General features: G+C 33.9%; 2 protein-coding genes across 3 annotated transcripts in view; one reads left to right on the top strand and one right to left on the bottom strand.

The window, feature by feature from the left end:
• Nucleotides 1–15,471, top strand: part of LOC114879500 (midasin) — a 66,045-nt gene that overhangs the window by 11,054 nt on the left and 39,520 nt on the right. The gene's annotated exons all lie outside the window — the stretch shown is intronic.
• Nucleotides 1,482–15,471, bottom strand: part of LOC114879501 — a 32,689-nt gene continuing 18,699 nt past the window's right edge. The window contains exons 4-8 of the mRNA XM_029194476.2: nt 8,646–8,900; nt 8,336–8,434; nt 7,377–7,559; nt 4,644–4,943; nt 1,482–1,906 (exon numbers count right to left, since the gene is read on the bottom strand). Of these exons, the coding sequence (XP_029050309.1) occupies nt 1,727–1,906; nt 4,644–4,943; nt 7,377–7,559; nt 8,336–8,434; nt 8,646–8,900 (1,017 nt within the window). The 3' untranslated portion in view covers nt 1,482–1,726. The remainder of the gene's footprint in view (nt 1,907–4,643; nt 4,944–7,376; nt 7,560–8,335; nt 8,435–8,645; nt 8,901–15,471) is intronic.

Here is a 15,471-nt window from a genome sequence, read left to right on the forward strand (position 1 = left end):
ACAGGAATTATGAGACACCTGGTATAATTAATTCGTACAATGCAAATGAGATCCACCTTATATCCTGTGAAAGGAATTAGGAAGAAAATTATAAACAAAATTCTAGTACTAGTCAGGCATCGATTACAAATCCTTTTCACTCTGATTAATTCAATTCTTCCAACTCCCTGTACATGTACATATGTGCTCGCATTTATGTATATATATTTTTGTATAATGAGTGTATAATAACGATTAATAATACGAATAACAGTACCGGTAAATAATATAGTAATTAGAATCGAGGGAAAATCTCGATCACTTGAGTCCCCATTTAAGTGGAAAGCTCATTCGAAGGTGCAGACTATCTAATTTACCCTAATTAATCGTTTAAAGCTAATTGGTGCACCTAATGTTGTTTCGATTCACATTAAAGGAACTATCATTGTCGATGACTTTCTGACCTTTCTACTATTCTCGTGCCGTTACTGGCATCGCCTAAATAGACAAAATATCTAAAAGCGAAGTTTTACATGAAAATTTCTTTAATCTTGGCACGCAATCACCCGAGCAATTTCTTCTTGCTTTTGTGCTTTGGCAATCATTGAATATTCTTCTTTTTGGCAACATTTCTTCTTTTTTTCTTTTGGAGCAAGATTTTTGAAAGTGAATTTTGTAGGAGAAATCACTCGTTTCAGATTAAACCCTTTGTTTGCACCGAATATTATTTATTTATTTTTTTGTATTTTTTAATGAGAGTACAAAGTCAGCATACGGGGGTCATGCTTCATAAGAGAAAGAAAAAAATTAAAAGCAAATAACGTTTCAATTAATTTATTCACTTTTTTTCTTGTAACATATGTATATGTATTAGGTCCATCTTTATCCATTGATAACAGTTAATTAATATGTTCATATAACATTTAAGACACATTTCAAAAAGTATTGTTCCATGAATCCTTTTTATTATCAACCCTTTCGGTGGTAGGCTCTCCCAAGTCTCTCCTTGGCTTCTCCTCCAACACTTTCTTTACCTAACCTAAACCAGGCCTGTCTTACCGCATCAGACTTCCCCCACCATCCAGTAGTGTCAGTAGTGAGACTAGCAATACGCGTCAAATATTGGAATAGTCGGGAAATCAACTGGAAGAGTGGGGGGAGCTGAGCGCGAGCTCGTTATTGGTGGGGGAAGGCGCTGCGCGGTTGGGGAAGGAGCTGCGTGGTGGGAGAAGGAGCTGCGCGGTTGGGGAAGGAGCTGCGTGGTGGGAGAAGGAGCCGCGTGGTGGGAGAAGGAGCTGCGTGGTGGGGGTAGGAGCCGCGTGGTGGGGGAAGGAGCCACGAATGCCCCGCGGGCCGCAGATTAGACAGGTCTGCCCTAAACCGTATCAGTCCTACCACTGAAAGAGTTAACATAAATAAGAAAATTTATACTTATTAATGGTTATTTTATATAATCAACTTTCCATTAAAATGCTCGCCTCATACGGATGTGCTGTCGACGTTGAAAATTCACACCTGCGAACCGTGTACCGACTTTCGACTCTCACTATTGTATACAAAAAATCTCTTCATCGACTGCAACAAAAAGTTCGATCAAAGGAATATTAGTATTACCCGTAATCGTCACATCTAATTAAATCAATTAAAACAGTGATTACTTTGAGAATGTTTAAGATTTAATGGAATATCATTTGTATCGAATAGAAATGTTTTATCCTTTTTTGAGAAAAATATATCAAAGAAAGGTTCATTCGCTAGGTAAATCGCTGCTAGTTGGACTGACATTTACTTTCGTATCGTTCATCGTCAACGGTGGTGGTATCAAAATGCTCGATCTTCTACTAACATCTTCATTGTAAACGCTTGATGTGCTTTTCGATCTTGATACCAGGGTCCATGGATCCGGCGGTACGATCACGGTGTCGTCCTGTACGTTAATTCCGCGATTAATTACGATTAGTTAAGCTTAAACAGAAATTGTAGAAAAGGACACCTTTAATAATGACGCACATTAGAGACGACAGATGTTTGCATGCGTTTCGTGCCGTAGGGAAGATCGGGGGCCAAAAGTAACAATTCGACCTTGAACGACGATTACGGAAAAATTGTAACATTTACTGCAAAATGTTTTATAGGAAAATCTTACATAGGTATCTGACATTATTTAACTACAGCAGTTTCGCTTTATGAAAAGTAATATTAAAGTTATTAATAAAAAAAGAAGACCAGAGAAAAGGGTTACAACACGACTGAGGGTCGATAGTAACACAAAATATTTATTGAATTAAATTGAGTGAAAAATAAAATAATTATGTCGATATAAAATATAACTAAATATAAATCAAATTCTTTTACGTAATTATAAATCAATCGCTTTCACAGCTGTGACAAATGTACAAATCACTTTATTTAGTGCACACCTCGTGTGCCCAATATTTACATTCCATGCACTGCACCCATTTTTCATTTGGTTTACCGGAGCTATACGAAGTGAAGCATACGAGACAGTAATACTCCTTACTTTCTTTGTTACAACCTTCTTTATTCTTGTTTTCGTTCCCGTTTTCACAAATTTTCTCTTTCCTATTCGAATTATGTACCTTCTTGTTCACTTCTACCCTCTGTTTTTCTTCATTTTCCGCTTGACTGTTACAACAGTCCCCATCAAACGGTTTTGGACTTTGATTACGAATTTTCACTAACAAGAACTTTGAAAGCATTAAACGACGATCGGTGTTATATTCAAGAGAGTCAAACTAAAGGTTGAAATGAAAAGAAAACGCTTACTTATACGAAAAACATTTATATCACAATTTTAAGACGCTAAGAAAAAGTTACGGCTGTGTTTCCGAATGGCCCCACCAAAATTGAGAACTTAGGCTCGGTATATAACCTAAATTGACTACAAGAAACTGATTAAAGTTGGTTTCAGAGCTGGATGTCTTACCGTTATCGAGATATCTTAGGTTAGGTTAGATTATGTTAGGTTTTGTGTATGCGCAGTATTGAATAGCGCATAGGTAGTCCCAAAATTGTACAAAAATTTCTTACCACGATATCTCTAAAACGTTAAGACATCCAGCTCTGAAACCAATTTTAATCGGTTTCTGGTAGAAGGAAAAAGAAAAACAAATCACTTACTTGTACGAAGAACGTTTATATCACAATTTTAAGACCCAAAGAGAAAGTTACTTTAGGGCAGGCCTGTTTCACTGCTACAGGGTGATTCTCTCGCAGTGCAATATGAAAGCCGTGCCGCACAATGGAACCCCTGCTGTTCCGTTTCTTGTCTTCGTCTCAGCCATAAACACATACAAAGCAGTTTTGGGCTCGGCGATATGGCCCCTGGGTCTCTTTTCCCGCAAAAACAGCAGGGTTCCATTGTGCGGGACGGCGGGACACTCTTACCGCTTCGGACTTCCCCCACCATCCGGTAGTGTCAGTAGTGGGGCAGCGGTTTCTAGCAGCTAGGAGTAGGAATGCGCGTCAAATACTGGAAGAGTCAGAAAACCAACTGGAAGAGTGGGGGGAGTCGAGCGCGAGCTGCGTGGTGGGGGAAGGAGCCACGAGTGGCCCGCGGGCCACAGATTGGACAGGCCTGCTTATAGGCTGGTTCAGACACGGCTAGTAGTTTAGTCGAGTGGCGAGTAGTTTAGTGTATGGACACTAGAGTTTAGTCGAGTAGTTTTGTAAATCGGTTTAGTCGAGTCGATCCGTTTCATTGGATTTTGCTGGTCGAGTAGGCTTCCCCCACCACTAACTAGCCTTCGGGACAGACCTGTTCGGACGCATTTCTTTAGTCAAGGGATATATCTTGAACTCTTAATTTTCAAAGCTCAACTGTACTAGTCCGGACACTTTTCTATGCACTAAACGGTTTCGTAGTAAGTAGCTACTCCCCACTCGACCAAACTACTAGCCGTGTCTGAACCAGCCTTTAGAGCAGGCCTGTTTAACTGCTAGAAGCGAAAGAGCCACTGCTCCCACTCTTATCGCTTCGGACTTCCCCCACCATCCAGTAGTGTCAGTAGTGGGGCAGCGGTTTCTATCAGCTAGGAGTAGGAATGCGCGTCAAATACTGGAAGAGTCAGGAAACCAACTGGAAGAGTGGGGAGAGCCGAGCGCGAGCTGCGTGGTGGGGGAAGGAGCCACGAGTGGCCCGCGGGCCACAGATTGGACAGGCCTGCTTTAGGGTATCGAAGAGTCACTACGTTCGCTATATGTTTTAATTGCGTATCTACGTTGTTCAGATATGGATGCGTGTATTTCAATTGTAACATTGGTGATAATAGCTGTAATAGATTTTGAATTATTTACAATGTTACTTTTGACCCCGATCTACCCTACAAGTGTTCTTAATACCTTTCTATTCTTCCGTGAGGCTGACCTATTGTTGCCTATTTAATTATGGCTCGTGCAAAAAATGTATTAAGCATTCTGAACACATTTTACAATCATGCAATATAAAAACCATTTGCTACTATTTTCAGTTTCTATTCAATTTCTAAGACTCTCATGAAAATTGATAGCTTGAAATCCCTGAAACTATAAAGAAAAGACACACACGCACACATTTTACTCGGGAACGTGCAAGATATTGGACCAGTGCATTCCACGAAGCGATTGGAAAAGCTGTTGGAGTTGCTTGAAAATATTTTCAATACCAGTAAGTGTTTGCCAGTGGGCGGTAAGGGTGGTTTCAGAAGAGCGACGTCGGTGAGGTCAGGGCATGTGGTAGCTGGCGGCAATGGCGGTTCCGGGGGCGATGGTACGGCATCGATGGGTTCCTGGTATCGTGGAGGTTGTATATTCTCTATGGGCATACTTGGACCCAGAATCCAGCTAGCGATCACCTCGCAACAGCCGCAGAAAGATTCCGACAGTCCCTGTCTAAGTCCTCGGTGAAGGCTCAGAAACAACACCGGGTTCACGAATGCGTGGACGTACGCGATATGTAATGTCACCTGAAAATTCGTCAGAATTCCCGCACTTGACCCGTCGAGTGCCACGTCATTCGTAGATTGACGGTTGATTTTCGAAGTCGGCCACGTCGTACATATAGCGGGTGGCAGAAGTATTCGGACACCGTTTAAAACAGATTACCTCATTTAAAATTGGACCAAATGAGTTGAGGTTTTTCGAGGAGCTATACAAATTAATTTACTAAGATATGTACTTTTGTTATTTTGAAAAATTATAATTTGTCGAAATCGTGAAAGGAATAGTAAAACGGAAATTTTTAACCTTTTTATTTGAGCCTGTAATGAAAATTTAAAATATTTTAAATTAAAGACATATTTTCGTTGTTTTAAAAAACTATAATTTGTCGAAATAGTAAAAGACAATTTTTTAACTTTTTAACCGAGCCTGTATGAAAATTTAAATTATGTCTTCAATTAAAAACATATTAAATATTAAGAATTGTTTTTAAATATGTCTTTAATTTAAAATATAAAAAAAAAAAAATTACAAACATTTATATCATTTCAAATATTTTTAATTGAAAACATATTTTAAATTTTCATTACAGGCTCAGATAAAAAAGTTAAAAAATTCTCTGATACTATTTCTTTTGCGATTCCGACAAATTATAATTTTTTAGAACAACAAAAGCACATATCTAACGATTAGTAAATTGATTTTTATAGCTCCTCGAAGAACCTCAACTCATTTGGTACAATTTTAAATGAGGTATTCTGTTTTAAATGGTGTCCACCCACTGTATATGGAAGACGGCTACTGATGAATAAATAAAATTCATATTTCACTTATGGATAACGTTGCACGGAAATATAATGGTATATTATTAACCAGTAGCCTCTGGCAAACGTATGTGTACAGTTGGTTCTCGCAAATAGGTGTTAATGAAAACACTAAAGAGCTTTAAAATGAAATTTTTAAACTCATATTATGTTACATTATTCAATTACATTAGTAATCGTAATAACGTTTTTAACTAAAAAAGGAATTCCTGTGCTTAACCATCCTCTCCTAATTTGGCCTTTGCAGATTTTTTTTATTTCCACAATTAAAATTGAAATTGAAAGGTAAATTGATATTCAGCATATTGTTACAAGGAAATTGAAAGAAATTAAAGCAGAACAATTTTCAAATTCCTTTAAACAATTATGTGATCAATGCAAACGTAGTATCGAGTTCCTTGGAGATTATTTCAAAGGAAATATATAAAAAGTCTAGTATTTCGTATTTTTATTAGTCTCATTACTTTCTTACCGCACCATATAAATATGACTCTAAAAATAAAAAAATAAATCTAAAACGAAAAATGCAATTCGAACAAATAACCGATACAGATAAATATGAATGACGTGGCCACGTGGGTAAATATATTGGGTAAATTGATTGGGGAAAAAATATAGTGGGTAAATTGATAAAAATAACGTATGAGGCCACGTATGATATGTAAAATTTTCTAGTAGTTAATCATTATTATCCTGTTAGGATCTTTATAAATAATACAAAAATAATTTTTTAAGCCACAAATCAACAAATTCGATGTGTTAAAGAATTCTAGTAGTTAATTATTATTATCCTGTTAAGATCTTTATAAATAACACAAAAATAATTTTTTAAGTCACAAATCAACAAATTATAAAATATTTCCTGTCTAGGGGTATTTATATAAAAATCAGCCTGGCACTCGATGTGTTAAAGAATTCTAGTAATTAATTATTATCATCCTGTTAGGTTCTTTATAAATAACACAAAAATAATTTTTTAAGCCACAAATCAACAAATTCGATGTGTTAAAGAATTCTAGTAGTTAATTATTATTATCCTGTTAGGTTCTTTATAAATAACACAAAAATAATTTTTTAAGCCACAAATCAACAAATTCGATGTGTTAAAGAATTCTAGTAGTTAATTATTATTATCCTGTTAGGATCTTTATAAATAATACAAAAATAATTTTTTAAGCCAGAAATCAACAAATTATAAAATATTTCCTGTCTAGGGGTATTTATATAAAAATCAGCCTGGCACTCGATGTGTTAAAGAATTCTAGTAATTAATTATTATTATCCTGTTAGGTTCTTTATAAATAACACAAAAATAATTTTTTAAGCCACAAATCAACAAATTCGATGTGTTAAAGAATTCTAGTAGTTAATTATTATTATCCTGTTAGGTTCTTTATAAATAACACAAAAATGATTTTTTAAGCCACAAATCAACAAATTCGATGTGTTAAAGAATTCTAGTAGTTAATTATTATTATCCTGTTAGGATCTTTATAAATAATACAAAAATAATTTTTTAAGCCAGAAATCAACAAATTATAAAATATTTCCTGTCTAGGGGTATTTATATAAAAATCAGCCTGGCACTCGATGTGTTAAACAATCTTTCTCTAACAAATCGAAATGGGATGTTACCTCGTATCCTGTAGGATTTCCAATGCTAGGATGATCCACCAAAGTGACGAAGAACAATGGTCCCCAAAAGATACCGTACGCGGCCGTTATCACCAGAAACATTTTCACCCTCTGAACACCCTCCCGTTCCATTCTCTTCAAGTAGTTTCTCATTTTCCGGTGCTCCTCTGCTGCTCCGCTTCTCTGAAGCAATACACTTATTTTTCTTTCAACGAATCGAGGTTGTTCAAGAAAAGCAGGGGTGTGCGCCGGTATCCGAAATTGCGCCAACATTCCTGATATTAACCGCTTCAGGGACGATTATTTTTATAGCGAGAAAAAAATGACTTAATTTTTTATAATATTGATAGGAATTCAAAAAGCAAAAGAAATGCAGAAAGAACCATAACATCCACGTTTGTGGTCGCTGAGCGTTAATAGTAATTTATAATTGTAATGATTTCATACTAATTAGGGCGTCAAGAGTAATCAATTTTTATTCTTAATCAACCCAGGAAAGATGGATAAAAAAATAATCTTTACGATATTTGAATAGATTTTAATCTATTTTATAAATTGATTCATACCAATCGCGTAATATACAGGGTGTCGATTAGGAGGTGATTCTACATATAAAAATGAATCGAAAAGAAGGAATAAAATTTTTTCCTTTGTGTCTTCGTTTTCGAGGAAATCAAAGTCGAAAATTTACTCGAAAATTACTTGTAATATACAGGGTGTCCTGCGATTCAGGGCCAATCGATTAGGAGGTGATTCTACATATAAAAATGAATCGAAAAGAAGGAATAAAATTTTTTCCTTTGTGTCTTCGTTTTCGAGGAAATCGAAGTCAAAAATTTACTCGAAAATTGCTTGTATATATACAAATTTTCGATTTCAATTTTCTCGAAAACGAAGGCACTTCGGAAAAAATTTTATTCCTTCCTTTCGACCAACGAATGAACGAATAAATGAATTACCTTAGGCGTGCCGTTGGCAGACGTAGAATTTTCAGAAACCGCGTTCGTCTGTTGATTTCCCGTGGTATTCACGAGAATCGTTAACAGCGCTACCTTTACCTGACACAGAAATCAATGATACATACAAGGGATCGAACGATTCTTTTCTCAAGCTGATGAAAATATATTATCCAGGCAAGATGTATGGTAATACACGTGCCCGTTCGCGTCCTTGCACCAGGGATTCTGGCATAGGGGAAAGGATAATGCATGCAAAACAGGGAGCATCTTTTAGAAGAAGGTATAAAAATAGATATATGCGTGTACGTACAGCTTCAACGTTCGCCTTCGTCAGATCTTTGTGCAATTTTCGAAGATGTATGAGGGTGAGAGCGACACAGATCATGTTGATAGCGATCCACAGCACGTTCAATATGTAATGACGGAAAGGACCGTGTACCAGAGGACAACTTGGAGCATTGTGTCCTGATTCCGTGTTCGCAGCCAGAGCACCACTTAGAAATGTCGGACCCAGATTAATCGTGATGCTCGCGAACCATATCATAAACGTGCCGAATAACACGCACTGAAACAATATTCGGACATCGTCTTATTGTTGGTTATTATTTTCAAGATTATTAATTTAATTATGTGTACAGGTTGAAAATTTAGGTTCGCCGCGATAGAGAATCCTCGGAGATTATAAAGGCTTGAGGTAAAGGCGCTGGTAATTGATCTGGTATCGGTAGTGGACCATTTTTCAGGAAAACGCGGAAAATAAGGTTTTTAAAAATAAGAACGTTTAAAACAGAATACCTCGTTTAAAATTGGACCAAATGACTTGAGCTCTCTCGAGAAGCTATACAAATTAATTTATTATTATAAGATATTTAAAAAATTACAATTTGTCGAAATCGCGAAAAAGATAGTAAAAGGCGATTTTTTAACTATTTTATCTGAGTCTGTAATGAAAATATAAAATACGATGTTTGTAAATTTAAGTATGTTATGTGTATGCTGAACATTTTGTCGAGATCGGTCAATGCATTTGGAAGTTCCAAGTAATTAAAATTTCCGAAAATCGCGACCTTTTATCTAAGAACGTGGCTAGTCATAATTTTGGATAAGTTTCAGAATGGCCCCACCAAAATTGAGAACTCGGGTTCGGTATATAACCTAAATTGACTACCAGAAACCGATTAAAATTGGTTTTAGAGCTGGATGTCTTACCATTTTTGAGATATGGTAAGAAATTTTTGTACAGTTTTGGGACTACGTATGCGCTATTCGATACTGCGCATGCGCTATTCAATAGTGCGCATGCGTTACTCAATACTGCGCATGCGCTATTCATTAGTGCGCATGCGTTACTCAATACTGCGCATACACAGAACCTAATCTAACCTAACCTTACCACGATATCTCGAAAACGGTATGATATCTAGCTCTGAAACCAATTTTAATCGGTTTCTTGTAGTCAATATAGGTTACATACTGAACTTGAGTTCTCAATTTTGGTGGAGCCATTCGGAAACACAGCCATAATTTTAAATATGCTTTGGAATTCAACAAAGTTTCATCGTATAAAAGTATCAAAAAACAACGCACACTGGGGTATTTGCACTGAAAAGCTGGACAAAAGTTCAATTTTTAAATTTTGCGTTATCCATAACAGTATTGCCTTTTAACCCTTTGGGGGGCAACGTTATTGTTTTTAATTTCTTTTGTAATTCGGAAGTAATTTACAGATTTTCTCAACATATGAATACTTTATAGACTCTTGGGGTTGCAAGTTATATAATTTTCATGGAAAGCTGGTATAAATTAGTTATAAACAATTAAATATTGTAAATTTGATTATTCTTGAACGAAAAGTCCTATAGCTTTGAAAATTTTTGCTGGTTTTATCTAAAAAAATGTTTGAATTTTGCAATTCTGACGTCAGAGCCTTCAGACAACCTTCGATTTCGATCATTTGTTCGTAAGAATAATGTGCACCCCAAAGGGTTAAAGATCACAGAAAATTGCTGTACAAACGCCATCGACATCCTTTGATTTCTGAGTGTAATACAAACCCCATTGATGACACCTGTAAATTACCGGGTACACAGGGTGGCTGAGTGTGTACACCCGCTCTAAGGGTTCTCTTTCTGAAGCGGAAGTGAGAATAGGAAGAGTGGCTATGACGAAGAGAGGAACGGAAAGGGTAGGGAAGGATATAATGGAAACGTGTCACATGCATTGTTAGAACGAATTCAGTGGAGGGGTGAATTGCGGTGGTAAACTGTCCGCGACGGAATGACGTTGCTTTCACCGCGGAATTAATTGTGACATCTCGTTTATACGAGCCGACCTTTTATCGATAGACTCGATTAACCGTCCACCGTCTACTAATCAAACTTTTAATTGCTTCGTATATTGGACATTCGTTTCGAACTATAATCTTTTCGACTTTATTCATTTCATCCCCTAATTAAATCATCCAGCTAATTACCTTCGTTAATTACAAAAAAAAAAAAACAGTTACTTGATATTCATTTGTGGGATTCGTCTCGATTTTTTCATCATCCAGTTAATTATCTTCGTTAATTACAAAAAAAAAATTGATATTCATTTGTGGGATAAGTCTCGATTACTTTTTCACACCAATTCGAGCAATTCCGGCAAGTTTCAGATGAATTGGCCGCCGCTGTTCGAAAGTGCGGTCGTAAATAATTGCCGAGCACCCTTTCGTGCAGATGTTGCGTTTAATTATTAAGGGTGTTTCAATTTTGCGCGAAACTGTAGTTGTTACAGTGGGTGATCAAATTATTAAGAGTCATGGTATGAAAAATGGGATTTTTTTGTTTGTGTAAATTTTAAGGTTTTTACATTGTGTAACTTTTAATCAATAATTCTCCACTATTAATATTCAAAAAAATACTTGTAAAAATAAACAAATACTTTTAACACGTTGAACGCCACAGTGAAATTGAGCATTTTTTGTGGGACGTATTAAAGCTCTAATCACTAAGAATAGTGATAATTTATTTTTCAGATTTCAAGCTTTCTATTTAAAGCTCTAATCACTAAGAATAGTGATAATTAATTTTCAGATTTCAAACTTTTCATTTAAAGCTCTAATCACTAAGAATAGTGATAATTAATCTTCAGATTTAAAGCTATAATTACTAAGAATAGTGATAATTAATTTTCAAATTTCAAGCTTTTCATTTAAAGCTCTAATTACTGAGAATAGTGATAATTAGTTTTCAAATTTCAAGCTTTCATTTAAAGCTCTAATCACTAAGAATAGTGATAATTAATTTTCAAATTTCAAGCTTTCTATTTCAAGCTCTAATAATTACTGAGAATAGTGATAATTAATTTTCAAATTTTATGCTTTCCATTTAAAGCTCTAATCACTAAGAATAGTGATAATTAATTTTCGAACTTCAAGCTTTCTATTTAAAGCTCTAATATCTAAGAATAGTGATAATTAATTTTCAAATTTCATGCTTTCCATTTAAAGCTATAATTACTAAGAACAGTGATAATTAATTTTCAAATTTCAAGCTTCTTGTTTAAAACTCTAATTACTAAGAATAGTGATAATTAATTTTCAAATTTCAAGCTTTCTATTTGCCATTTCACGTTATTTGTACCATAGCAATATTACTTAAAATAATGTTTTTCTATTGTTTCCTATTAATTATTTAGACATGTGCAATTTGGGGGGCCGGTCACAGGTGTCCCCCATAGCGTCAACGTGTTAAAAGATTGTTTAAAACATACAAAAGTATGTTAGTATTTCGTAACGCCACCTTTCGCTGCAATTACTGGCTCAATTATTTTCGGCATACTTTCAATGCATTTTAAGCAGTTCATTTTGATCGCTTTATTTCTAAACCATACTTCTATTAAACGTTCAATCAATTAACATTTATTACTTATAATAAATATTTCCACAAATTTTCGATGGGATTGAGGTCCAAGAATTTCCAGGCCAGTCAAGAACTTTTACTTTTTTCAATTGTGTATCATAATTTTACAAGTATAAATACATCAAAAGATAAGAAAAACTCCGTTTAACTCGGTTTTCATTTTAGAATTAATGATATTTATGTAAAATCATCAGTTTATGCGAGTGGCTCTAATAATTTGATTGCCCACTGTAGGTCCGTTGAAAGGCACTTTGTGTCATTTAGCGATGGTAATTTAGTTAAACGACACGTGGCCACGAAAGTGCACGAAAGTGCACGTATGTACGTGGTAAAGAATGCAATTTCGCGAGGGAAAGTAGATACAAGTTGATTTATGAGAACGTAATATTCTCTTTGAATTAGGACGGGGCGACTCACGCTGGTTCATTTCGCGGAAAACCTGGCCAAAAAATTCAATTTTTCAAGTACGCGCCATCAATAAACTGACATAATGAATTTATTAAAGTGTTTCTCAACCCTTTTTGGCTCGCGGACCGGTGGTTGAAAATAGTTGCATTACAGGCATTTGTCTTCAGTACCGTGCTAATTATAAATTACATAAATTTAAAATTAGTTAAAAATATTTTCATTTCGTAATTTTATAAATTACGTAAATATAAAATTGGTTAAAAATGTTTTTATTTCGTAATTTTATAAATTACGTAAATTTAGAATTAGTTAAAAATGTTTTTATTTCGTAATTTTATAAATTCGTTAAAAATGTTTTTATTTCGTAATTTTATAAATTAAAATTTTATTATTATTTTTTTTTTGAATAAGAAAATTTTTTAACGCGGACAAGTAAAAATTCTGCGCGGACCGCGGCTGATTTATTATATACGTAACACTGCAACAAAAGCTGTGTATGTTCTCCATGTATAATGATTAATTTCTAATTGTAAGATATCGCACTCCACAGTTGACGATTTTTCTCCTTTCCTTAATTTTCATATTTTGTTATCTGCGGTAATAAAATTTGCAACTGTAATTTTATTTAAAAGTATATTCGTTATGGCTCTTGTTTTTTAATAGATATATGTTACTTAGATGAATTTTCCAATATAAAGATACAAAATAAATTCTTTTTATTTTAAAATTATGTGATATTTAGTTACTTTATGAATTAACAAAGGAAAACGAAATTATTTACAAGATTTCACTTAAACTAGAACTACCGACGTTTGATGCACACTTATTTTAGAGTTGAAAATTAATGTAGAACATTAAATAGAAAAATGGTGAAACATAATTTAATGTATACATTCATTCGTTATCTCGACAATAGCCAACATAAATTTCAACAAAAATACCCCGATAAAATCTGTAATTTAAAATAAGAAACTTGAAACCAGTCATTCTGACTGTTTTGGTAGTTCTAGTGTTAATTATAAATTACATAACTTACATAAATTAAGTAAGCATGTCAATTTTCATATGCAATTGAAATATTCTTAATATTCTTATGTTATCAGCCCTACTGAAATAATTATTTAGTATTTTTAACTATTATTTTAATAATTATTTAGGTTCTAAGCATTTATATATCATAAAATTAAAAAAATTAACTTCAAGATTTAAGTTTTTGTTATTAATCAATTACTCAAAAAGACATAAGAATACGAATTTTCATGAGAATATTAATTAGTTTCTATTATTTTAATAATTATTAAGGTTTTAAGTATTTATATATCATAAAATTAAAAAATCAACTTAAAGATTTAAGTTTTCGTTATTAATCAATTAATAAAAAAAAATCGCTATTAATCAATTAATCAAAAAGACATAAGAATACGAATTTTCATGAGAATATTAATTAGTTCCGAATTTTGGCCAGGTTTTTTGCGAAATGAACCAGTGTGTAATTGTTCGGTAAATAACTTGGTCTTTCCTTGGTAATTTCATTAAGAAATTCCATTATAATTAATAATAACACTTGGATACATATTAAAATTTCGAGGAAAAAAAACATTTATTGTTTCCTCGTCAATTCCGTTTGTTTATTTCGTCCCTCGTTTTGCCTCTGTAACCCCATTCAAAGCTGTCTTCATTCATACGTGAAGCCACTTTTCATTCATACCCGGAGATAGATTCATATTTTGCCACATTCATTCAAATTAAAACATCCATTTGCCATGCTCGACGTTGCGGTAGGAGATTGCAAATGCTAGAATGAATACCAATAGATTAGAGAATAAACTCAGTATATTCATTGTATGAATATCTAAATATGTATTTCTGTTTTTACGAAATGGGTTATTAACTCCTGTTGTTTCTAATAATAAAAGAAAATTTCTTTGCAAAATTTATACATGGAGTCGTAACAGATTTTCCTTTTGATTATGGATTAAACCGCGAAAGCTTCGAACAGCATTAACCGTAATTTTGAAGTTGCTTAACTCTTCACATTAGGAACGCTTCCTGTAACGCGACGCGACGTTTCAAGATAACGTACACTCCAGATTACTAGATTTTGTAGTTTGTACAACTTCGAGCCAGTTTAACCCTTTTAGGAGTACATTTTTCTTCCGAACAAATTATCGAAATCAAAGGCTATCCGAAGGTTTTTCGGGGTCGCAGATTACGATTCTGACATCAGAATGGCAAAATTTAATTTTTGGAAAATTCAACAATTTTTTTAGAGAAAACGGGCAAGCGAAAAATGTTGAAAAGATGTAGACATGTTTTTCAGAAGTTTTTGCACCCTAGTTTTCTCGAAAAAAAATTGTGAATTTTCCAAAAATTCAATTTTGCAATTCTGACGTCAGAATCGTAATTAGCGATCCCCAAAAACCTTTAGATAACCATTGGTTTCAATCATTCTGAAAAGGACGAGTTTTTTGTGTTTTAATTGTTTACAACCAATTATAAGTAAATACATTTATTTCATGAAAATTATATAACTTGAAAACCTAAGAGTCTGAAAACTACTCCCAAATTAATGAATTAATTAAAGAATTGAGAAAATTCTTAATTAAAATGCTGGTACAAATATGTACCGCTGCTTCTCAAAGGGTTAAAGTAGGGTTCATCAAACTTTTTGAGAAACGGGCCTGATTGAAATTTTTAAAAACTCTTATAGAAATTCTATTAAAACATTAATTTACATTGCATGTGTAACCAAATATAGTTTATATTGGAATTTATAATTATAACATCCCACGAAGAATTGAATTTTAGAATTGTTTTTCGTTTGAA

This window comes from Osmia bicornis, chromosome 16 (genome assembly GCF_907164935.1).
Source record: "Osmia bicornis bicornis chromosome 16, iOsmBic2.1, whole genome shotgun sequence".
Lineage (NCBI taxonomy): Eukaryota > Metazoa > Arthropoda > Insecta > Hymenoptera > Megachilidae > Osmia > Osmia bicornis.